Source organism: Molothrus aeneus, chromosome 1, assembly GCF_037042795.1.
Source record: "Molothrus aeneus isolate 106 chromosome 1, BPBGC_Maene_1.0, whole genome shotgun sequence".
NCBI lineage: Eukaryota > Metazoa > Chordata > Aves > Passeriformes > Icteridae > Molothrus > Molothrus aeneus.
This window is the reverse complement of record NC_089646.1, coordinates 70,107,668-70,133,579: the sequence shown is the minus strand read 5'-3', so window position 1 is coordinate 70,133,579 and position 25,912 is coordinate 70,107,668. Positions and strand designations below refer to the sequence as shown.

Here is a 25,912-nt window from a genome sequence, read left to right as displayed (position 1 = left end):
GGAAATGCTTGAAGTCGTCTGGCAAATGTTTTAAAATTACTTCATTTTTTTTCCTCAACCACAGAGCCTTAAACTTGAGTTCTGTGTTATAATTGCCTTTTTCTTTCTCTGTTTGGTAAGAGAAAAAAAAAATGCATCTCATGCGCAGGCAACTGCTTAATCATACCTTCCTGCCTTGTTATGGAAACCTGAAATGTTTTGCCTCTGGTGAAATAACTTTTTTTTCCCTCCTTAGATTGAAGACCAAGAAAGGTGACAGGAATGGTTGGAATCTACTTTCTTCTAAAACTTAAATTGTCCTATTTTGGGTTTTAGTTTATTTTGTGTTAAATCTGATTGGTTTTTTGTATCTAAGACTTTTGATAGATTTGATTCTCATGTAAGTGTGGCGTGTTCTTTTGCAACTATGTAGGAAGGAATATTTTCCAGCCTCTACTCTGTCTGCTAAAGGAAAACAAGTCTTTTGGCAAAAACAGAAAGGAAAAACTGGCATTTAAAAGAGTCAGTATTAAAATTATGAGACTTGAAAGGATGCTGTAGGAAAAGCTGGAGTGTGGGAGGGAATGGGGATTCCCCTTCCCCTCCTACAAGGAAACAGTCACTGTTTATTTAATGGTAAAGGTGTTTCTCATTTCAGATAAGCAGGTTAACATTAGAGCCCTGGTGGGAAAATCTGGCTGACTCACATGTGTTGCTTCTGTTTTGTACAATATAAACTTGTATCATCACTATCATATGTCTATAGTCAAATAATTGATGCCTGTAATCATCTTGCTGGAGTACAAGGTCTCTCTTCAAACTTGCTTGTTTCCATGTTTCCTGGGAAGTATTTATCAGTTGATAAATATTGATGGTGTATGATCTGATATGGTAGAGTTATGTTGTGTTATATCATCTTTTCCTAGCTAGATGGGTAGCGCTCTAAACTTGTGCTCTTTTTCTTTTGTGTGTTTAAAATACAGGAAATACTTTGCTGTTTCAAAATAATGATGCTGTAGATGTGTTAACCTTAACAAAAATGTTTTGCTTTCCTGTTCATGGTTGTAAGTACCTAAGAAAATTAAAATATATGTAAAGTGCAGATTTCTGTGCCAAGAACAGACGTAACCAAACTTCAGGTTTGACAGGAGTACATTGCTTATTGTTGTCTTGTATTGTGGTTTGCTTTGGTTTTGGGTTTGTTTGTTTTTTTTTTTTTGTTTTAATGAAATGTTTAAAATAACTTTTATCCAGTTTTCTCCATACTCTCTGGTCACCAATTTTATTAAGCTTTGAGTCAGGCTTTAAATGTTACCTGGGCTCCTGACACATTTTGCCTGTGACACTGTAGTCACAAGTACCACATGTCTTAGAGAACAAATTCTTGGTGTTTGTGCTGTTTCATTGTGGGAAGAGAGGGTAAATAGTCTAACCATGTTTGGGAGTAATATATGGGAAAGGCTACAGCTTTGACACTTTACCTAAAAACCTGTAATCCTACTTGACTGACTTTAAGTAAAAAAAGAGAATTTTCATTTTACAGGTTTGAGTTTTTTTTTTTTTGTCTGTCCATCCTAAAATGCAGACTTTTTTAGGATGACTTTTTTGTATGGTTGAGACACAAAACAATATCAAATGGGTTTATTTGGCTCTGAGTTTTTCCTCCACAAGGAATTCTCATATAGATATATATGTATAGATATAGGGATAGTTTGGGTTCTGTTTTTGATATCTACTTGGAATTTTAAATGTCCTGTACTCACACAACACATTTTGACTAGGGAAGGACAGGAATTTGAGTGTCTGTAAAGTGGTCAAGAACACTTAGGCTTGTGGAAGGAAAGGAGAATCTTTGCTACAAATTGAGAAGTTTTGTAATTACCTTCCTCTTGTGGGAACTGGATAATAGTCCTTTACTTTGCTTTAGCTAAAGCTATAGGGAAAGGTTTTCTTTTCTACTGCAACTCAAGAGAATAGTGTAATGTTGGGTGAAGTTTGATGATGCTATAGATAAAACTTGTAGCTGTCTGAAGCTGTGAGTTGTGTGGATGCTTTGGAAATAAGGATGATGTTTTCCTTGCAATTGTGTCAGCGGACACCAAAGCAGATTTGTTTTTTTTAACAAGTTTTATGTGGTCTGTGTTCTCTGGAATAAGCTGGAAGATTATTGATTCAACAGTGCCAAACATGGCCATAGCAACGTCAGTACTTTGTCTTATTGTCACAGGAAAAATTTGGGGGAATACATTCAAGATAAGAACATGAGAAAATGAAAAGCAAAGAGGGTTCAAGGTAGCTATTTTTGTGTGTCTTTCCAGAGCTGGTCTTCATAATGTAACTTGAGACAACTTGAATCTGTGACCTATGCAGCTTCTCCCATTCTTTTCATGTAGCAACATTGTTTTAGCTGCTTTAGAGTTCTCTAAAGCAGCTTTTGTTTTTAGAGACAAAAATTCAGGGTGGCTTTCACTGACATTCCAGATTTCTAAGGAGAGTCTTCTCCCAAAATTTTGTTGCAATTGCCACCCATCTTTTGCTGATTTCTAGCCCCAGTTGGCCAGCTTCTGCCTTTTGGGTTTTTTTTTCCTTTATTCTTCCCATTGTAAAGTGGGCTGTTTCCTGGTGTTCCTCTGGATGCCCTCTGACTGCCTCAGCCCATGCAGTTTTGAAAGGCCAACTCTTGTGCTGTGAGTGCATGTGTTTTAATTCTCCTCAGAAGAAGCTTCACTTGCATTATGGCTTGCAGAAAAGAATCAACAGCACAGAACAAACTCAGCTGCTTCCATCCCTGCCAAGCGGCCACTCAGACTTTCAGATGTCTGTTTGTACCATGGCAGTTGTCTTTGCCCATTGGGGCTGGAGGAGAATTTGCAACTTTGTTAGTGTAATACCTTGGGTGCACCTGTTCTTAGGGGGGGAATGTTCTTGTTTTCTAGTTTGAGTTGACAGATGTGTCTGGTTCCTTCCCACCCCACCTCACCTCATTCACTAAGGAAAAGCAAAATATGTGCTTGCTGTCACAACACCAACCACCACCACTTGGGCTCCCTCTTTGCTGGTGGGTTTGAGCCTTCCCTTCCTCCTGAACTGACTCATGCCCAGTTCTCATCACCCTGCAGTGTGCCACCCTGGAAACTGTCCCCTGAAAAGATGAGGTGAAAAATGTAAGCTACAGTAAAGCACAGACTGGCAGTGGGTTTTTAAATACAGTGACTATTGTAAACATGGTAATTAAGGTTGAGAAGAATACAGATGAATTTATGAAGTCTTTTTACCTGACAATCTTTCTGACTATTTGCTATCTCACTTTTTAAAGTTTGTACTGGTCTACCATATCTGATACTAGTGGCTGTAGTCACTGAAGAATTGGTTGTTTCTCTTTTGGAGCATATGAATATGTTCCTGGTGTTTCCTTGTAACTTAACCTCTGGTTGCTTAAAAGTGAAGCGTTTCAGCTTTCATATTGAATATAAACACACTTAGAATATGATATTCATCTGCTTATGTGTTTAAGAACTCTAGTTCTTACATTACTATTCTGTGAAGACTGCTATATAATTGTATATTAATTTTATTTTGCGTTATAAGAGGGTTGTGCTTTCTTCTCTCTAGCATATCCACCTTGGTGAAAACTTAACTAGTAATATTTACATGAGTCTTTTATCAAGACATGGGATCAGTAGTTTCAGAAACAATCCCTTCCTTTGTCAAACATGTTCTTTTATGTAGAGATAAAAAAAATTAATTTGGTATGTATGTTTCTTTAGTAAGACTTAAGTTTCCTAAATAAATGTACTTTTTTGGCCTTGCAGGACATAGCTGCATTAAAATTTCCATCTAAAGCTGTGTCTACGATCAGAATTTAGTCTTCTGGAAGCTATTTTCTGCAAGCTGCTGCTGAATATTTTTGTTTTTAATATTCTTAGCACACCCTTTCAAAGCAGTCTGATGATTTAACTAAATTTCATCAAGATAAACTAGCAGTGTAGCAGATTGAGTTATGCCAGTGTTGACTTCCACTTTTGACATTCAAACAATGGCTACTATGTGAGCTGTACTTTTTTTTCTCCTCTCTTTTTATTCCAGTTCCAGTGGGGAGGTTCACTGTATACCATTCATAGAATAGTTAGAATATTTAGGATTAGCAACATGGAAGTGATTTGCAAGCTTATGTTCTCAAGTGGTGCAATAGTAAACTCATTGGAAGAAAATGGTTCACATTTTGCCTTCTTCACAGGATAGCTCAGCTTATTTCAGTAAATTAAAAGTGCTGAAAGTTTTGCTCTGATAAAAAAGCTTTGAAGCTGGCTGTGAAGCAAGTTCAAAAGAGGGGGGAAAAACCCAAATCAGTTTTGTGAAACCTTTTGCATGGCAGCAGGGATAAAATTATACAGTCTCTTTCTTGGAGTTAAACAGATACTATTAATTGCTATGGGTTAATAAATAATTATGCTAATTAGCTTTTCTCAACATTAGTATTTTAAGACATAACAAGTTTTGTTGGAAGGGAAGGGAAGAACAATATGGAGAAAGAAATGTGGATTGTGTGAGCAGCTCAAGTATGTGAACCTTGGTATTTTGGGGAGGCCTGAAGGAAAAATATTGAGGGATCCACTTCCTCTGGGGTGGAAGCTGAATCTCCTTTATAGGATGACTTGGTGTGTTTATGTTAGCTAAATTAATGCAAAATCTTGTTCAATAGACTACTCTTAATGGCCAGAAGCAGGTTGGTAATTTATATTAAATTCTTTCAGGAGGACTTGTTTTATGCATGCTGCACTGGTGTGTGGCTAAGCCAAATCAATGATTATTTTTTCAAACACCGCATAAATAAAGCAACTCTTGCCTAACAGAGTTCTAAACTTTTAGAACATATGCCTAGGAAAATCGTTAAAAGTTGAGATTTAGTTGATATCTCTACTGGATGCAGACTGTATTCCAAAGATGATAGTGCAAATGGTTGAAAGAACTGTAAATTTTCTTACAAGTTGTGAAAGAGGATGCCATACTTTGGTGTTTCTAATCAGTAATCTAAATTGAATGCTAAAAAAAAGGAGAAAAATAACAAGACCTGGCATCCCCAGCTTGCAGATTTCCAACCGTTGTTGCCAAGAGATGGTGTGCTTGGCAGCTTCTGTGTGTTAACCTTTAGTCTTATTTACAGTGAGATTAAATGCCATTATCATTATAGCTTTGACTTTTCCTTGGCAATTAAATGGCCAAATACAGAAGTCTCTAATGATGCTATCTGAAGTCTATAGATGGAGACCTCTTTCATCCTGCTGCTACTTTTTGCCTTTCCAAAGCCTGAAAGCTTTGTCGGATTAAAGTGGCTGCTGTTTTGGTGACTAGGGTGCCTGTGATGGGCTGGTCAGGGAGGTGCTGACCCTGATTAAACCACTCCTGCCATTGCTGCCTGTGAAAGTGAACAGAGATGTCTACTGAATCTTCCATCTTGGGGAAGAGGGTTAGAAGGGAAATGTGGAGGTTTCCTGCTTCATTGCTGTCATTTCTTCTAGGGAAATCTAGAAGTTGTTCAGATACTTCTGGTACCTTTGGGTTAAAAAGGAGTAGCTGGAAATGGATTTGGTATCTGCTTGATTCATTTTCTCAGGATGATTATTTTGGATTTAATGATTTCAAACTAAAGCTGTGTTCTTCTGCACCGTGCAGACTTGTTTTGAACCAAACATTGGGGAGTGGAGGTTGATAATGTCAGAGGTTCCTTGTGATTTACCTGTTGGTTTAAGAGGTCACTGTTTGAAACCAGAGAACCCTGACATGCAAAATAATAAGAACTTGCAAAGAAAAGGAAGATACTAGTGACTTAGAGCCTGTCAGCATTTGTCTGTCTTTTACAAATTACTTGTTTTCTTTAGAATTTATATTCCTGAAGTCTTAGATTTAAAGATTTTGAGACTTGAAGAAACTTCTGTAAGCATGTTCCTCTTATAAATGTCAGTGACAGTAAGATGTGCAATTTTTGACTCTTCCTTTCCCTTTGTGATTTAAATCTTACAGAATCTTGTTTGACTTTGTTTAGGGCTAGCAACAAAAACTCCCAAAGTACTCAGTGTGATTCATATCTGATACAATATTAACAAGAATGACTTTTTTTTTTTTGTGCTGACATCCTCCACCAACACCTCATTTTTATGAAGTAAGGATTGTCCTCAATGTGGTATTTTAATTGAAAAGCCAATGGTATTGCACAGGGTTTTCTTAATTAAAAAAAGCAAACAAAACCTATGCAACAAAATTCCAAACCTGTTTACTGTCAGAGACCAGTCTCAGCTGTCAGGCTGGGTTCAGGTAGGTTGACATGTCCCTCAGTCTTCTGTAGGAATTGAGGCAACAAAAGGTTTTCTTTTAAGTGCTGATGAGTTGTTTGCCAGGAACATCCAGAAGGAGCTGTGGGTTCCTTCTCACTGGTTTGTAACTCAAGACATCCACCCAGCTTTTAATTACTGTCAGCTACAAACTGTGGAAGTTCAGTTCTCTTTGGAATCAGTAAAGTATATTTATTTCCTTGACTGATTGTCAAGTTTGTGAAAAGGTTTTGCACCAGGTTAGAGCTCCTTTGCTTCTCTAGTTTTCCATACTGTAACTGGAGCAGAACCATATGAACACTTTCAGACCTGCTTTTTGTGCAAGTTCGATTTCTTTATATGTATATACATGCCAGCAGAAGAAAAATATTTAGAAAAGATACGAGTGTAATTAGTTTACAGCAAAGTGACAGTGTGTAAGTTCTCCTGTAGAATCTCAGTATTTCACTTGTGCTGGGGGAGGAGGGAGTTAGTCTGGTTTCTCCAACATCTGTTGTGTATTTTATATTTGCAGGTGTGAGAAGATGTCTACAAGAGAGTGGCTTAGCTGATGTCATTATTTTAAAGTTATTTTTTATTAAAGTGAGTGTTAATTTACAGCTGAACTTTGACCTGCTAGTTGTTTCTCTGTAATTTCAAACAGTGACTGAAAGATTGTTATATTGAGCCAAAACCAAAAGTGTCACATCATGCTGTAGCCAAACACTTTCTGTTCTGGGGACACCTTGGTGAAAAATGGCTGTTTCTCCTGGTCTAGTGGTACCTTTTCCAGCCTGCAGTCTACCACTGGTTAAGGAAAGAAGCTTAAAAAAAATTACAAACACCAAAAAACCAAAGCAATCTAACATCCCCCAAACAACCATAGAAATGCTCTTCAGGTGAGGTTAAGAAAGAGAAGCTGAATGACTACCTGTAGATGAATCATCATGTTGGTGAATTATTCAATTAATCCTGAGTATAAAGATGAGAATTAACTGTAAAACAGTATGAAGGTGACTGGTTAAATTGGAATTTTGGAGAAAGATTCCTTGATTTCATAATGGAATAATGTTGCCTTCATATGCATCTTTAAAATTATAACACCTGTTTTTTAATGCAGTGGGTTAGCTGGGAAGTGTTTTAGGGTGTCTGACATTGGTTCTTAAGTCTTTGTTAGTCTCCATGGTGACTGTAAGAGATAATTTTTGTCAAGTCTATTCAAGTTTTAAAACAGACTAATGACTTCAGGTGTCTTGGTGAAAGCTTTGCAGGAAGGTACTTGCAGTCCCTGCTGCAGAACTGTGCAATGTTCTGTGCTTCCATCCCTGAATCTTGGTGATGGTCATAATAACCAAGGCTGTGCACTCAGGGTGATGATAATTTACTTCTGGGTTATTTCAGAGGTGGTCCTTTGTGTCTCTATAAGTAATTTGACTTAGCATGATACTGAAGGATTCACTGTTATGCTAGCATCACATTATACTTTGAAATACAAAGGAAAGACTTTATTACTTTATGTGAAAGGATTTTTTTTTGCTTGGACTATTAACCTCCTGTGACTAAGTCTTAAGACTTCCTCTAATCTGAAGGATTGCATTTCCTTAGCTAGAAGGGGAAAGACACATATTAATTATGCTGAACTGAAATGTTTCTGAGGAAGTACTTAGTACTGTCCTTACGATAGCTATTATTGCTGGTGAGCATTAAAAAATTACTTTTCTTCAGTCTGAAGGGTTGTATTTGTAGTCATTATGTTGTATTATACTGTGTAGTTCATAGCTGTTCATGAGGTTTGGGGATAAAAGCCTTTTTGTATGCTTTAAAAAAGCAAAGCATAGTTCCCCTTCCTTTTGTGCAATGTACGTGAAGTAAAATTAAACTAAATAGTGGATACCATAACCTTTATACCCCTGATGATCCACTATGAAATATTTCCCCACTCTTTCTGTCCTCACAAAATATGACACTCTAAAGTTTGAAGAATTAGAACAATTCTAATAAGACATTCCTGTTCAGGGTCTGGCATACTTGTTTTTCTCTCTGTTGCTTGTCACCTTTTACTCATAACTTGCAGTCTTTCTATGTGTGATAAGCAAGGTCCTTAACAAATTTATTTTTACTGGCATAAGAAATGTAGTACACCATAACATATATAGCTACAGAGATATATAAATTCTAGCTGCCTTATTTTTTTAAGTATTCTCAATTCATGGGAAAGTTGCTCAAACGAGAATTAAAAAGAACTTTCTTTTCTTAAGAAATAATTATGAAAACCCTCCAAAAATGTTGCAATATTCCTTTATTGGCTTGACCTCCAGATGGAGAAAAGAAGCAGGGAAGATTGCTTTAGACAGCAAGCTTAATTTTTTAGCCTAGTTATTGTGTGCCTGGTGATATCAAGAGGAAATAATTTTATAAGGGAGAAGGCCAGAAAAAGAAGTGATGAGATGCAATAGAATGTCTTGCCAGCTGTTCCACAATGTACTTGATGATTGCTGACAGGGAAACTGAAGGTTTCTTTCTGAGCCTTTCAGCTACTATAGTACTGTTCCCTGAGTTGGTTACCCCATAAGGTCTGTCTTTGTTTCCATCCTGCTCTATCAAGTGTTATTGATATCAGTAAAAAGTCATCCATTAAAATGATGAACTGGTTGAAAATGGTTCCACAAAACAATGTCAATGATCAGTTAACTGAATGATCCATGGTCAGTGGACCTGATAGAGGCTGCTGTTGCCTTAATAGCTTTTCCATTTTTCAGTCAAGCTTTTCTTATGGATTTCAGCAAACCTTTTCAATTCAGAATGTGTTGGTGCAGCCACCACACAGTTTCCCATAATCATAGCATCAGTATGTTCACTCTTGTTCTGTAAAACCATATTTGAATATTCCATTTATCAATATTTCTGCAGTTAGAAAACCTTTCCAATTTTCCTCCTTCTCACAATAGGGTAAGTTTGCCAAAGAATTTCTGCTCGGACTTGTGCTTATATCTATGTTTTAGTCAGTTTTCATGCCTGATATCTGTTTTCAGGACTGTTTGGATATGTTGCTATAGTGTTTTATAAGTAACGTTATGCATAATCATTCATCTTATGCTTTGGCAAAAAAGGTTTCAAATCAAGTTCAAGTGGATTGGGTGAGATCAAACAAAAATTATGCCAGAGGCAAAAGTCAAGGCCCCAAAGGACTGTTCTTTGCATGCTTTAAACTAGGAGAGACAGTGCAAGGAAACCTCTACCTCTTGTTACATGGCATTTTTAGAGTTTTAGTCCTTTACAGGAGAATGACACAACACTTGTGGAATCTGCTTTGAAATTTGCACTTTAACAGCATGGCATCAGCAAGAACGATTTGTTTTATTCAGTCTTGCTATGCATTATAGGGAAAGACAGACAATTTCTTTCAGTGTCTTGCAGTACTAGTCTAGCTAGTTGTATTGCAGGATGCATTTTTATTAGGATTTTCCTCAAGCTGTGAGTAAACATAGGCAAAGTAAAGAACTGCCTTATAGAGATGCTCTTAACCCTGTTATTAACTTCTATGACTTTAGGAAAGCACAGATACATGGAGATGGAGAAGATTGTAAAATAGAGTGCATAAAACACAGATGTTCTGTTTGTTTTTCCTGTGGACTTCTGGAACAGCCAGTCCCTGTGTTCCTGACCACCTTCTACAGAATGTCATTAGGATCATGGAGCTTCAACCTGGTGAACTTCTCCCAGTTTGATGTGAAAAGTTAAATATAATTGAAGTGAGTGTTTACAAATCACTAGCTTCCCCAAAAGGAGGAAGGAAGCAGCATGATACTATACAATCATTGTGATTCTACATCAGTGAAGCGTAGAACAATTAATCCATTGAGGGCATGGGGTGATCCAGTGGGATCACACACACACTTATTTCCATGTGTCCTTAAAGGAAAACTGAATTGTCATAGATCTGAAAGGCATTTGAGTTCACGCATGAAATGTTTGTGCTCAAATGATTCCAGATGCTGTTCAAGAGCTAGTGGTGATCCTGGCTAGTGCTTTTATCTAAAAAAAATACTAAGAAGACTGTTTTTTGCAAGATGACATAAAATACTCTTTACTTGATGAGATATGGTCATCTTCAATGTACCATATGTATGTTAGCATGGGTGCATGGAGAGTAAAAGAAAAGCTTGGCATTCTTGTAGTATGAAATTCATTAAAAATAGGTAAATAGCTATGTGGCACCTGCATCTTTGGGGAAGTAGTTTTGAAAAGAGTTGTGGGAAGACATAGCATTCCTTATCTGAATAGATCAGCACAGCAACTTTTACTACAACTGACAATTTTGCTTTTCCTGCATGCCACCTGGAGGATACCAGCTCAATCTTTGCTGATTGCATCCCAGAAATTTTGGAGAAATTTTGCACCTCTCTATTCTCTCCCTCCCTGGGACCCCTGCTGTTCATCTTCTGATGCAAACTTTATTCACTTGGTGGCTGTCTGCCAGGTTGAGGTTGTCCTACAGAAGTACGTGAGAAAACTCGGAAGTGTTTTCTTTGAAGCTGAACATTCCTTCCTGTAAACCTTTGTCTTGAGTAAAACAAATATCTGGGGGGGAAAAATGGAATGCTCTCCACATGTATCTAAAACTGTTGTATGGTTTAGAAACAAACTTTCTAGAATATCTAGAAAAGTTTGTTTCTCTCACAGATCATCCAGGTACACGTGGAATGTTTGAATTACAATGAGTAGGTCTCCTGCTAAAAGGAAAAGCTTTGCATTAGCAAGCATCCTTTGAGCCTGTTGGTTTGCCAGGTTCTTGGAGAAACAAAGCAATATTGACAAACAAGATGTGTGAACATGAAGCCACAGTTTTTCTTTGGAAGTTTGCCATGAGAGCAATGTGTGTGTGGCTGGAAGAAGTGCCTGTGCCTGTGGATGGTCTGTAGACAGCAGATGGCACAGATTTCTACTGCATTGATCACAGCTCTGAGTGAAAGGGACATAGTGCTGTGTGTCAGCCAGCACAACTGACCTCTGGGAGACAGGGAGAGAAGGGATGTACCTGTGATGCCTTAGACCATGCAGAGGGTGTGGGTTTGCCATTATCTCAAAGCACTTTGTTGTAGACTTTTTTGTGGGTGGCAGTAATCACATAGCTTCCTCCAAGGTGCCTCCTGGTGCCATGTCATTTGTGCAGTTTTCTGTAAGGATAGTTAAGCTGCTTGGTTGTATGCATATACTGCTTGCCAACATGTTCACTAGTACAAAAGCATTCAGTCATACTTTTGAGGCCTTGTTCAGTGTATTTTCTGATGCCCCAAATAAGTGCATTCAGCTGCTGAAGAGTGAGGATGCTCATTTAAAGGGTATTTTGTACTGTATAGTTTGATCAGGGCACAGGTCTTAAAATCAAGTAACAAAATCATGATGCCTCTTCAAGCTTTCTAAATAACAGATAACCCTTAAGGGGAAGAACGTGAGGGAACTAGGTGATGCCCCTTCTCTTGGATTGAGGCAGAGGGACAAGACAGATGGTTTGATGCAGAGTAGCTTGCTTGATGTGGTGATACAGAACTCCTTAAGCACTGCTCAAATGTATGTATGATGTAATCCAGTATGGAAGCTTCTTTTTCTGTTGACTTGGAGCATATTGTAGTGATTCAGTGATAAGCATGTAAGAAGATTCATATGGTGTCAGGTGCTATTTGTTGTCCTTATTTGATGGAGGTGTTGCCTCAGCTCAGGCAAAAACCAGATGGTAGATGCAAATACAAAACCTGAAGACTGTTCCAAATAGCTGTATGGTGGTGTTGGTCTGCAATTCTTAACAGCATTAAAAGGAGGACCTGTGTACTTAATGGTAGGAAAATTGATTGTGTATATACATCTGATCATCTTCTCCTAGTGTATTCTTCAAAGAAATGGGTTGTTTTGGGTTCCTGTGTTTCTGAAAATGAGGCCCCCTTACACTTTGATGTCATGTTTACATTCCATTTTTAGCAAAATCAAGAGTTCTCTTACTGTTCCTGGTATGGAAATTTTAAGTGTTTCTTAAAAAAAGATAGGGTGTTGCCATTTTTAAGTGGTAGTGACTTTGTAATAAAAAAAGTAGATACTGTTTTCTTCACGTTGGCCTTTTTTTGCAAAACCGGCTGTGTTTGTTCAGTTAAAGTGTACCCTTATGTCCCTTGGCAATTAAAGAATTTATGAATTTCAAAGAAGTAACACTGTGATCCTGTGGTGTTTGGCTTTTGGTAGGAGTAAATGTAACAGAACACGTTACAAAGTTATTGAGACAGGGAGGTTTCCGTAGAATTTCCTGTAGTTCCTAGGGTGTAAAGACATTCAAATGAACTGCAAAGAAACCTTGAGATTAGAGGAAATCACTATGAATACAGACAAAAATGATTAAATGTGTCCCATGTACTCCACTTCTCCACAGTCTGCAAAGACAGTTAAATTTAACTAGGTTTTTGTGCAATAGTAAATGAAAGAAGCTTGTTTGTGTTGAGGTTTTGAAAATAATCTGTTTTGATGTTTCTTGAAAGCTTCTTAATGAAAGTTTTAAATAGTTTTTCTGTTTTCAGAGATCTGTGCAAAACTGCCTAATTCATTGGAACAAGACTGATGTGGAAATATTTAAACTATTGTTTAAAATGTGGAAATGTTTAAACTATTTAAAGAGTTGCTTTACCTTGATCTTGCTCTGTCCTTACCTTAATTAGGAAGCTGTTCATGAAAACTACCTTGATGAAAGAATTCTTTTGATTACTGCACTTGAAGATGATGCAAAGGGTTTTTGCTAACTCAGTCTGCAGGTGATTTTTAATACTGTATTGAATTGAAGAAATTGGTATTTTGCTGGTGGTTTTGTGGTAGTTGTATATTCCAAATCCTGCTCCTGACAGATGGGATAAGCAAATGTGATTGCTCACTTTCCTTTTCTGGTTGCCTTAGATGAGAACCTTGGCAATTAATGAAACGGGGTGGGTTTTTTTCCCCCCTTTTGAAGCGGACAAGGGAAAGCTGTGAAGTTGGGTACACAAGGCATTGTATGGTATCTGTAAATATAAGGACGACCTTCTGCAACCTTCTCTGAAAAAACACTGCATCCTTTTGCTATCGCCCAGATAATCCTTATCCTGCTTGGCTTCTTGCCACCAGGAAGCTCAGTCCATGTGGCATCAGAGCCCCTGATTAGCAAGAGCAGCCATGTGGAACAGAGGTATTGAGTCTAATGTCTAATTTCAGTCAATTCATATTTCAGTGTTTTGAACATGACTGCAGCTTTTACACAGTTAAGAATCTTCACTAAGAGTTGTCTTTGCTTAGAGAGGGAGGCAGGCACTGTCTGAATAAATACTTCTGCTCATTCAAGGATGTTTTACTACAGAGTTAGTGTTTATTTGCAGTTGTAGTATAGAACATGCACAGTGTATTAAACAGAACCCCAAAACCCAAGTAAATCCTAAGCTGTAAAAAGCCCAAAACCTTAGAAGCATATTTACTCTCCCTTAAAAATATCTAACAAATATGAAACTTCTCCTTGGCATAATAAAAAGATTTTGCAAGACATGGAATTCTGGCAAGTGTTACCTTTGGAAAAAAAAAGTATTCAAATCTTTGTAGACCATGTGTCTTTGAGTTCCTAATTGTTTTTCTACCTTTATTTTTTTTGGTAGAACAATGTTTTGAACAGCACAAGAAGAACTTGTTGTCTTAAGAGTCTTACCATTTTCATTTTTTGCCTTTTTTTTTTTCCCAATGAACTAAAGCATGGATTTATGTAGGGAGGACTCAAAATGCATAGCATTCCTTTTGTGAGGAAGAAGTGCATGTGGGTACAGTAAACTCTGGGGAACAACTCTTAAGAGCTCTTCTGCTAAATTTCTCCCCTGTTACTGTTTCTTCTATTTCTCCTGAACAAAAGGTGTTGCAAATAGTTAAGACAAGACAGTAAATGAATATGTTACATTTTGGTCCAAATATTTATGCTTTTCACCAGAATCTAGCTTTGGTATTTCTGTAGGGTTTTCCTTGTTTGTTTGTTTTGAAATTTCAATCACATTTTTCCTTTTCTATTCCATTGCAGAACTATTAGGAAATTTATTTCTGTGATTGCTCTTTGGGTTCTTTTGGTTCTTATTTTATCCCTTACTGGTGTAAAGAGAAATCTGAGCTGCCCAGAATTCAGGGTGTTGAAGACCACAATTAGGCTGTCTGGTCTCTTGGCCTCTCTGAATCCACAACTCTGAAAAGTATTAGAGTCCATCTTTTAAAGACCTCTGCTGAAAATTGGGAAGTTTGGAAATCTTGTAATAAAAAGATGAGAATTGCATAAATAAGCAGAGTTACTGAAAAAAATTATTTATTCAGAAGATACCAGCACAGTAAAGAAACTGGGCTCAGACCATGCAGACTGGGAGTGGCAATACCAAAGAGTTATGACGAGTTGTAAGGCAAGCTGTTTACTCCCAGAACTTGAAATGTCCAGAAACAGAGTATTTTCTTCCATGATTTGCAGATCATATCACTGCAGGATCAGCACTTTTCTTCCATCCAAGCAAATATTGCAAGTCTGAGAGCTGTTGAAGTTATAACAAACAGACCTTCCTGACTGGATTTTCGAATTTCTCACTATGCAAACTTTTAAGAAAATAAGAGTTGGGTTACTGTGCACTGCTCCTCTCCTCCAACTGGAATATAATTTATTGTTTTGTGTTTTCCTCTAAATAAACTACATTTCAGACAAAATTACAGTATCCATCTGTAAAGCTGAGTACGGAACAATGAATTAAAAGTCTTTTTCCTGATCTACACTCATTTACTTCTCTTTTATTAGGCTTTGGTCTCATGCAAACAAGATAGTAAGTGAGGTGTTTATTTTGTTTTGTCTCAAATAACTGACCTTGTATTCTGTTAGGAAACATCTTGGGCTAAACTTAAGGTAAAAAACTCAGGAGGTGAGCAGGAGTGGATAAAGCCTGCTTGAGTCATCAGCCTGAGAGGCTGGTGCTACAGTGCTGAAAGCAGCTTTAGCTCGGCTGCTGCATTAGGCTGCTGCAGAAAGGATAAAAAGAAAGAAAGAAAAAATTGGCTCTGTCTTGGAGTGAGATGAGTCCAGTATTTCTGGTAGGATGTGTGTTGAGCTGTGGTCATAAGTTCAGGTGCCCTCCCCAAATTACAGTGATAGCCATGTTACTGCTGCTGTTACTGGTTTTCCACTGTAGGATGTTAAAGGCGGCATGCCAAGATGTCATACTTTTCCTCCTGGTGTCACTTCACAGAATTACTAATTTCCTTTAAATATAAAAGACACAATTCCTTCTGAACCCAAAATTTCAGGGCTTTATGGATTTTTTACTGTGACAATTTTGATTCTGAATTTTGAAATTTTGATGAAAAATTATTCTTTTGGGGGCATAGCCTGCAGCTTAGTTCTGAGTTTCCTGGTTTCTTTGCCCTCTGCAGTAGGTTTTGTCTATTTGGGTTTCCACTGGGTAGTGTTTGAGGTGAGTTTGCATTTGTTGCATATTGAGGGGTTTCCCCTGAGTCACTGTGAGTCACTTAATGGGGCTGTTGGCTTAGACTGGGTACTCAAGGATAAAGCAAGTCCAAAAAGCTTATAGCTGCTGCTGATTGGAGCTGCTCTTGCTCTTTTGGAAAGGTGAAAGACCATCTGATACCAGTACCTTTCTGAAAGCAGGAGGAAATAGGGATGGGCAAAACAATAATCTTGTGGCTTTTAAAACTGTTACGAGTTTCCCATTACATACATAGAAATTTTTTAATTTTCATATGGAGTGTTGCCCATTTGATTTACATTTCCATGTTTATAGATGCAATCTTCTAATCTCTATGCTTTCATTTGTGAGACAGAAAAGTACAGCTAGTTTTCATTCAAATTCAGAGTTCCTAACTGGTTTGGTTTATATTAGTGTACTAATAAATTAGTATACAATACTAGACATTTATATTTGAAGAAAAAACTAAGAAAAAACTATTGTGGCTCATAACTTTTATAAGCTTTAGAAGGCTCTCTACTGAGACTACTCTTCTTTTTAGTAATAGTTCTTTGGATAGTTTTGAGAGCTAGCAGTTATTTTGAGTATCTTGATGCCTGAATGTTTAGGGGCATGATTTTTAGGTTTTTTTTCTAAGAAAAGCTTTCAAGCACCTGACTGTCATCACTGGCAAATTTGTGGTGTGCTTGGACATAACACACTATGTGCCACAGGTTCCTGCAATCAGGAAAAAAACCCTATATACTCAGTTTGTTGGTGTAATTTGTTTTTCCCAAGCTGAGATGTTGGGGGCAGATTTGTGTGATAGATACAAGCTATTTGATTATTGTAGAATATCATACTGGTTTAGACTGAAGGTTTTATGCATTTAAATACCAACACTTAAAACAATCAGCACCATTTAGCTGACATACCTTACTGTTGTTAGCTTAAGTTAAGCCAAACTGGTTGGTATGGAGCAAACTTGAATTGCAGAGATTTATTCTGTTCATGTCAGCCTTAGAGGGGTGCAAGGCTTGCTCTTTAAATGAGGGGTTTGTGTTGAAGTTCACAGTGGAATAGCTATAAGTATTGATGATGTGAATAATGTTGTTTTAGATAAAGACAATTGGAGGGAGGGAGAAAGGAAGAGTATCTTGGTCTTTTCTGTAACTGCAGTTGCAGCTCTTAATATAATTTAATAGTTTACCAGTGGAATAGTGTGTGAGGTCAGATGGAGCTCAGACTAGGAAATAACACAGTGATTCATTTTTCCAAAGCAACTTTGCTTTTCTTTTGCCTTTAAACAAAACTTAATTGGAAAAGAAAAGAGTAGTGTAAGTAAATGCTTTCCTTGTTGCTAACTTTTCCTCCTGCTTAATCTTATTTTGTTGCACTGCAGTTAATGAATTACAAAAACCTTTGATTAATTGGACAATCTTTTAAAACAAAGATATTTTTTTTACATTTACTGCCTTTTGACTTTTTCTTTTGACAGCAGGAACAAAAAGATACTTGTTTTTATATTCTTACTTGGCCAGAATACAAATCAAAATAGCAAAATAACTACTGCATTTAGAGGGTGGCAGCTTTAATAAATCAGTTAAATACTTCAGAGTTCATAGTTCTTCCTGTTTTCAGTATGAGGAATTTTTTATGAATGCTTCAATGCTTTACCTCGATTATCACCTTGAAGATTTGAGACAAAGTGTAGCACTGTTCTTTTTATAGTATCTGCAAAAAATTACTGATTTCCTCTGTAAATCACTGGAAATTATTAGAAGTATGCATTTTTCAACAAAAATAACTTTTCACTTTATTGCTCTCATGGATTTTTTGTTTTTAAGGAAGACTGCTCTGGAGTGCCATGAAGAAATGAATAGTTGCTACAGACTGCTATTAAAATCAGTTGGGTGTTGCTTTAGAGTGGTGTGTATCTCCTGCCCCAAAGGATCTGTCACCATACTCCAGTTCAATAAGTCTCTGAAATAGCATTAGCTTCTAGCTGTGCAAAAGTTTAAAAGTTGATGAACCAACAATTTATTGTGCAAGGCCACCAGTGGCACTGCTTCTGTAGATTTTCATGAGGAGATGGATTATTCCAACAAGGCTAAATGAAAATGGTGACTCTGCACTGTTGCTTGTGTTGTTGCAGAAAGATGCTTTTAGGAAGTAAAACCCATGTCCTATGGATGAAAGTGTGCCTCTTTTTCCCATGCACTTTCCTCCAAAACAGATTAATTGAACTTGCTAAAATTTAACTTCAGCAGAGCACAACTACAGCTTGTAGCTCAAAAGGAATTGAGAACTTCTAAGAATGGCCTTGATAATTGACATTTAGTTTGAACTTCCACAAACTCACCTTTGTAGTTATTCCTAAGGGCACGGCACTAGCCTCAATCAGTTTTGAATTTTATAAGTATAAGCACCTTTGATCTCTTCTGTGGTATGTGGAAAACCATTGCACTTTTTTTTTCAGAGGTATAATGAATTCTGAATACTTGATACACTGTGGGGTGTTTCTTTTCAAATGTTTATATTTCTCCCCCACAACTGAGAGCCCTTTCTCCTCAGTGGTACGGTCATAATACACTTGCGTCATTTATGTTAGGTCTTTAATTCTTTTTCCCTCCTTCTGAAAAAGCACTCCATATGCTTGTCCTGGAACTCTAGGAGTAGTAATAAAGGAAATCTGTACCTCCTCCTCCTCATGATCTTTTTCCCTTGACCTCTTTTCCCTTGTTGCTTCATCCATCTAGTACTTCCACTCCTCTTTGTTAGCAGAGAGGAGCTGTGGGGAAGAGGGAGTCCCCTGGATTAAGAATGCTCAGTCATTCAGGCATAATCTAATTCTTGAATCCAAGAGCTCTGTGGAAGGGTGTTGGAGCTGGCCCAATGAAAGAAAGAGGATGAAGATGACTTGCATGTCAGGGTGCTTCTACAGCCTTCCCTGGATGTGTCAATATAAATCCCAAATTAGTTCATGGCAAATGGAACTTGACTGTGTAAAACAGTGCAAAAAAAAAGGAGGTTGGATTGCTAAACAGGCTATTGAGTTACACTTGTTTTCAGTTTTTTGTATAAATTATCCTGTTATTTGCTCATGGATCAAGTCAAACTTGATACTGTTTTTATTCTAGATGATTTTGGCAAAGCACTGTCTAACTCATTTGTCTCAATTTTTTCACCACGTTGGAAATTTTTCTTTGATAGTGTGTCAAAGCTTATTGAAGTTTTTGACATTAACTACTGTATTAAATATAAAATATTGCATCCTAAAGTTGTCTCATGCTAGTTTATATGGCTGTTTCCTTTTGTCTGGGAATTTTACAGACATGTTGTAAGGCAGCTGCAGTTGGAAACCTGCTGCTGTGTCTTGGAAGCCAGCTGAAGTATCATTCTTTGTATGAGTTTTCAAACTAGTATTTGGCTGAAGACAGCGCAGAAATTCAAGTCTGAGGTGCCAGAGTGTGCTGATGAGGAACTGTTTTAGCTGAGGTGGTTTATTTAGTCAGTCTTGTTAAACTGTTTTTATTGTTCAAGCTGATCTGACATATCTGTACGGAGCCATGCCTCGTTGTAATCCTACTTAAAGGCAGCCTGTAGGAAATTTTGTTCCAAAACTGTTTGTCCACAGACAGAGATCTGCTTCTGTCTTCTGATATTTTGTTGATTTGTTATAAACTGAATATCATTAGCTGGGTACTTTAGCAAAACTAAGCTCCCAAATGAAATATAATAGCATCTATATTATATGATAATTTAACACCTAGTTCCTTTAATATCCCTTTTTTGGTTCAGGGATTCCTGTATCTTGAAGACTGCAGTATAAATGCAAATCAATAGCTTTGATAATAGAATTTATATGTGTAATATATGTGTCTCCTATGGCTAAAGGTTTAAATCACTTTACAAAGCTTACTTGTTATTATTTACTCCCTGACCTCATTAGGAGAAGATGGAAACTGTGCTGTCCTTACCAGCTGCAAACTCTTTGAGACTTTGATGGCTGTTGTGATTGCCATTCCCACTGACAGGCTGCTGTACTGAAAAGAGAAGGAAGGGAGCTGTGACCCCTGGGGCTGTGTGCGATACGGTATCGCAGCGCAGGACAGCGCGGATCTGCGCTCTGGGCGATTACCAGACACTGAATCAGCTGTGCTGTGCCAGAGCCAGAAAGCAGGAGCTTTCACACTTGCTGCCTGTTTCCCACTCATTGTGAAGCCCTGCCCTATCACTTGATAGACCTGGAAAGGAAGTGCAGAGGAAGCAAGTGCCACTGCTGGTTCAAAATGTTCCAGGGTGACTGGAAACTTTGAGCAATGGCCTGGGTGAGAAGAACAAGACCTTATTGACAGGGTTCAATCCTAGTTAAGTCTGTTTCCCATCAACTTCCTAAGTAATCACAGCCTTTCTTTTTCCTCTCCTTTGCACTTTCTGGGTCCCCCACTTTCACCTCCTTTTTTTTTATTTTATTAATAATTTTATCTTGTAGTGGACTGAGCAACTAAGGAGAGTTTGGAAGTTTTACCCTCTCTGCTAAATCCTGGAGGAATTGCTAATGAAAAAGATGACAAAAGCATTAAAGCTAGCTGTCATCCTCCCCTTTGAACTTATGTTTTTCCAGATTTTCCATCAAATATTCTTTGAATTTCTCCTTTCAGTAGGGCCTTGTTTTTATAATTTGATGTACAGATTCTTCCAGTGAAGCTATGGCACATGTGGTTATTTTCCTGATTAACTGGTGTCATAGACTGCTATTACAGGGCTCTAGCCCTGTGAAGATCTGAGCACATACATGTACATGTAGTGCGAGGAAGATGGAAGCTGAAACTTTCTTGGTTTAAAGGCCTTTTAGACTGTGTGAGACTTTATGAAGCATTTATACCATGAAGTAATTCCTTTGCTAATGCTACACTTTTAAACATAGAGCAATGTGCCCCTGTGCACTGTACTGTGCCATTTTGCATACCTAGGATTTTGCCATCAATGCATTAAGCAATTTCCCTTGGCAGTCCTGCTCCTGTAAGGCCTTCTAGTGCATCTATTATTTCTTACTTTAGTGTGTTATTCTTCTTAGGCTCTCTATGAGGCAAAAAACCCCATTTAATATGATGTAAAAAGGAAGTTTTTCTCTGGAGCAACATGCTTTTAAGTGATGATCAGAAAGAAATGTCTGTTTAGTTTTGCTCTTAAATGTCTCTGGACATGATTATGACAGAGCAGATCCACATAACAGAGTTTAAACCTGTAAGCATAGTGGCATCTCATTGTTTTTATGGTCTTTTTGTAGCAAGTAATTTGGGTCTGGTAGAATACATTCACATATTGAAGGAACAAGCAATTCAAGAAGTGAGTGAAAGTGCAGACTTTGGGCATGGGTAATCATTGAATAGGTTAGTGAGAACTCTTTTGGAGGGGCAAACTTTGCTGGGTATGTGATGGTATTTGTACATTTATAAAGGTGTTATGAACTTACTGGTTTTGGTAATTCTGGCAATATTCATGCCAGGAGAATCCTCTTATTTCAGGAAAATGTGTGCTAGCAAGTGTTTTGAACACATGTTGCTTTTGGGGAGCTTAATAATTTAAGTTTGACAAGGATTTCACAGGAGGAAAAAAAATAAAAAATAAAACCCCTTGAAATTAAATGACCCAAATTCTCAACCTTCAATAATATATATTTAAGATCTGAAAGTGTCTTTTATTGTGTAGTTTAAGTATAAGGTGTGCCAGGGATGTTTTTGAAAACTCTGTAGGTCAGGCAAAGCAGAATTATTGCTGCCTTCAGAAGCATTGTAGAAGGAATGCCTGGCCAAGGGGGATGCCAGTGTGGCAAGGTGCTACTGAGGCATGTTGGTTTGCAGAGGATGCCAAGCTTGTACTATTTTTTACATGTTTTTCCTTCCCTATCTCCAAAATAGTTCAAATTCAAAGACTGTGGTTAGGATATTTTAGAAAGATAGTCCCCAGGCACTTTATAATGGAACTTGGGAAGAGGTTCAAGAGATGGGAATTCTCAACCAGCATTTGTATGCAAGTCATCTTAAAATATACTGCTTCATAGTCTAAAATTAACTACAGAGAAACTGTGGTATTTTTAGGTCGCTGTATGAATCTGGAGAAATCAAAGTATAGGCTTGTTACCCGGTCTACTCACTACAAGTTTTTTTCTTCCCTCTTTTGAGATCTTAACCAGTCCAAATCTCCCGGGCCTATTCACTGTGTTTCTAACATTTTCCTATATCTTGCTCTTCCCAGGATGGATCGTACTTGGCTGAGTTCCTGTTGGAAAAAGGCTATGAGGTGAGTGACTCGGTGACTGGCTGCAGGCTGATGGAGTCGTTTGGATGCTGCAGCCCCAGCCCGCTTCCTCTGCTTCTGTCCTTCCCTGTGTATGTTTTCCACTCCAGTCCTAGATAACAAATCAAAACTCCAGAGAGGAATGTGCAACATGGCCTGTAATCATGCCAGGTTATTGTACTATTTATCATCTAATGTCCACTGGTGGATTCCCTCTTCTCCTCGGGGTATAGCTGGTTTGCATGTTTCCCGCCAGCTCAGATAAGCAGTGACCTGTGTGAGCCAAAACTGTAAGGAATTAGGGAATAATTTATGATGCAATGTACCACATAAAGGAATAAGAACTTCTTGTTTGTTCTCTTTCCCTAGCTCTCTCTCCAATGTAAAGGCCCTTTTTTTTGGCAGTTTTATTTCAGCAATGAAAACCTTGCATTTTGCTTTCTCTGTTCAAAGAGGAAAAAACAAACCCTAAAACAAAACCCAAATAACAAACCCCAAACAAGTTGTACTTTGGTACAGTTATTTTCTACGTTTTCTCTTGGATTAATTAATTATTGCTTAGCACATGATTTTTTGCATTCTTTTTCCTTGAAATAAAGGGAGTCTGATTCCTTTTTGCTGCATAATTTTCCCTGGCAAAAATCACATTGCTTCTGGTCCAGCAAACCAACAATCATGTTGTTGCTATTGTTATGGTTTGATTTGAGGGGTTTGAACTGATGTGGGCATAAATGTAAGAATATTTGCCTCCTTGATCACAGAAGATGCTTCTAAAATGTATGAAAATGGAAGGAGACAGGGTGGTCAAATTAATCTCTCCACAATGTAGTATTTTTTTGGGGGTTTAGTAAAAGTTAGTGCTTGTTTTAATGTTGAATTTTATTACTTCTGTTGTAATACTGCTTCATAGCTTAGTGAAAAGTCTCTTCTCAGCCAGTTTGTGCTTCCCATACTTTTGTACCAGGTTAATCTTGCCTTGTTTATTCCATTCTTTCTTTGGCTTTATTGATTAATTTGGTTATTGAAGTTCATTTTTAAGTATTGTAAATTGATTATTTTTTACTATTTCTCCATTCCATTTGGGGATGAGGGATATTGTGATTGCTTTTGCTATTTTGAAGGCAAAAGCACATTCTCTCACAGTCCACAACGAAGTTGGGAACTGACAACAGGAAATGAAACATAAGCCTTTCTACAGTACAAAGGTTGCTATAGTTGGGTAGAGTTCTTTCCTTCTGTTCTTCAGCTCTTCATCAATTTTTTGGAGTTCTTTCCTGTGCTCCCATTTAGAAACCTCTGTTCCTAAATAACTGAATGCAAGCATGCGACAACTGATTGCCTCCCTAATTGAGATGCTTCATTCAACTTCCTTTTCTTTTTAAAATTTCAATGTGTTTGAAGATCTGTCTCTTTTGAGAAAAATCCACTGATACATTCTTAAGTAGATTAACCAGTCTGCACACATTTTGGCCTGTCACAGAGTTTGCATTTCACTTGCAATTCTCTGTCCCATGCAGACAAAGGTACCTTTCATCAGTTTTCTTACGGTAATATTGCTGTCATGGATTAAGCATTTGGCAGGTTTTCTTGCTATTGTATGTGCATACCAGAATAAGGAGTGGGAGAAAAAGAAAAAAAAAGAAAGAAAAGAAAAAAAAATAGCAGTGTTCACATGTTTTTTTTTGTTATCACTGGATGTAACAGGCTCTCTGGATTTGTCTGTTTACCGACTCTTTTGAAGTCCTGGGACGGGTGCATTTAGCACATCTCGTTGGTCAAAAGTTTGTATCACAGTCATGAGCAGACACAAAGCTCTTGCAAGCCCAATCTTTCATCGAGCTTTTGAGCTGGCAAGATTTGATTTATTGGTCAACTGTTCAGATGATCATGAATTTCAGCATGACTTCATTCAGAGATAGATAATTGAATGCTCAAGAAGTCTCCCATCGGAACTTTAAGCCAAAATACTTAATCTTGCTAGAAGAATCACAGAATAATTTAGGTTGGAAATGACCTCCAAGATCATCCAGTCCAACGGTTAACCCAACACTACCAAGTCCACCACTAAATTATCTTCCTAAATGCTAGATGTATTTGTCTCTTAAATACCTACAGGGCTGGTGCCTCAACCACTTGTCTGTGCAGCCTGTTCCAGTTCTTGAACACCCTTTCCATGAGTAAATTTTTTCCTAATATTTAATTTAAACCTCCTCTGTTGCTGAGCACCTCAGTTTGCTTCCTTCAGAATAATTAGTTACATTAAAACTGCAGATATTTTACTCAGCAAAGTAATAATTTGTTCAAGTACTTAAAATATTTTCAGCATCATTTGTGCGAGTGAAGTCATTGTGAAAGTGAAGTTATTATGAAAGTGTCTTTTTTTGAAAGTGTTTCTCTGTAAACTTGATGTGCCTATAAATTATAGGCACACAGATCACACAATCGATAAAGAATTATTTCGATAGGACTTTTAATTACATGTTTTTTATGATGTATCTTCATAAATCCATCATTTGATGAAAATTTCTTTTGGGGGCCACATTTCTCAGTGCCTCACTGATCCTGAAAGGGCAAATGTTTTATTCAGTTGTGGAAAGCTGAGTTTGAATTGTAGAACAAGGTATGTTGTGAGCAATGTGACAGGACACCCAAGTGATTTTCTGCAAGGAAATTGGCATAATAAATTTGACCTGTAAGTTGTAGAAATGAAGTTATTGAGCTCCTTTAAATCTTGCCGCCAAAATGTCATTCTTAAATCAGCAAACTGGTATTAATCTGCAGTTGTGTGCACTTTTTCACTTGGTTAAATTTTGGACTCCAGATGAAATGAAAAACAGTTTCTTTGTCAATAACCATAGCTTGTGTTATGTGTAAAACAAAAATACCCAGACTAACTGAAAACTCTTAACACTGCCTGTTCCTGCTTCTCTATTCTTGCAAATTAACATTAAGTGGGAGAGTAAAAGGATGGCCTCAACAAACCAAATCTAGGATGTATCAAAGTACAAGGGGTCACTTTCAGAAATAAAAGCCAGGGAGAGGTGGAGGACAGTCAGATGCTTAAGCTTGATTTCACTTGTGCAAGCACAACTTCTGTAGCTGGTAACCAAAGCCAACATGAATTTTGGCAGCAGGCATCATGGGGCAGTCTTACAGGACAGGAGGAAATAGGGTCAATGTTTGAAAAATTTCTCTAATATATTAGGCACAAAGGGTCTTTTCTTTAATGTTACTCAGCTCCAGCATAGCTTTTTTTTCACCAGCTTATTTATTGTGGCAGGTTAAAGGAAATTCCCAGCCTGGGTTTCATTCTTAGGCTTGTCTGTGTCTCTTGCAACCCACTGGAGAACAGTGACTCATGAGGTCTACAAAACAGCCCTGACTGTTCTGGCTGTTCTTCCAGCACCCCAGAAAGTGAATGACAGCTCATTTTAAAAATACATTTGGGCCTTGCAGCTGCTGCTTCTTTCCCTTTGTCTCCCTTCTTTCTGCCCTTCTCTCCTCTCTGCCCACTCTGTCTTTCCATAGCCCCATCTCCTGCTGTTGCTTTTTCTATGCCCATCTCTGCCTCCAGAAAGACTTCTCTACAATCAAGGAGCAATGGTTTTCTTGGCACTCACATATTGCTTTTCCAACTCCAGTAATGTTGTAAAGCCTCACTCACTAGGAGGTAGTGCTCTGGGGCAATTCAGTGTGTTTTCTGTACTGTGTGTGATGTTTGGGCTGCTAGTGGTGTCAACGAGGGAGAAGGGGAAACCACTCAATGGTGCTAAAGTAAATATGACAGCACCTGACCTCATCTCCCAGTATCATATTTGGGAATTGGATAACTGTCCATCTTTA

The 25,912-nt window shown here is 37.7% G+C and overlaps 1 protein-coding gene across 1 annotated transcript in view; it reads left to right on the top strand.

The window, feature by feature from the left end:
• Positions 1–25,912, top strand: part of GMDS (GDP-mannose 4,6-dehydratase) — a 409,153-nt gene that overhangs the window by 38,974 nt on the left and 344,267 nt on the right. The window contains exon 2 of the mRNA XM_066545549.1: positions 22,028–22,072. Coding sequence (XP_066401646.1) covers positions 22,028–22,072 — 45 coding nt within the window. The remainder of the gene's footprint in view (positions 1–22,027; positions 22,073–25,912) is intronic.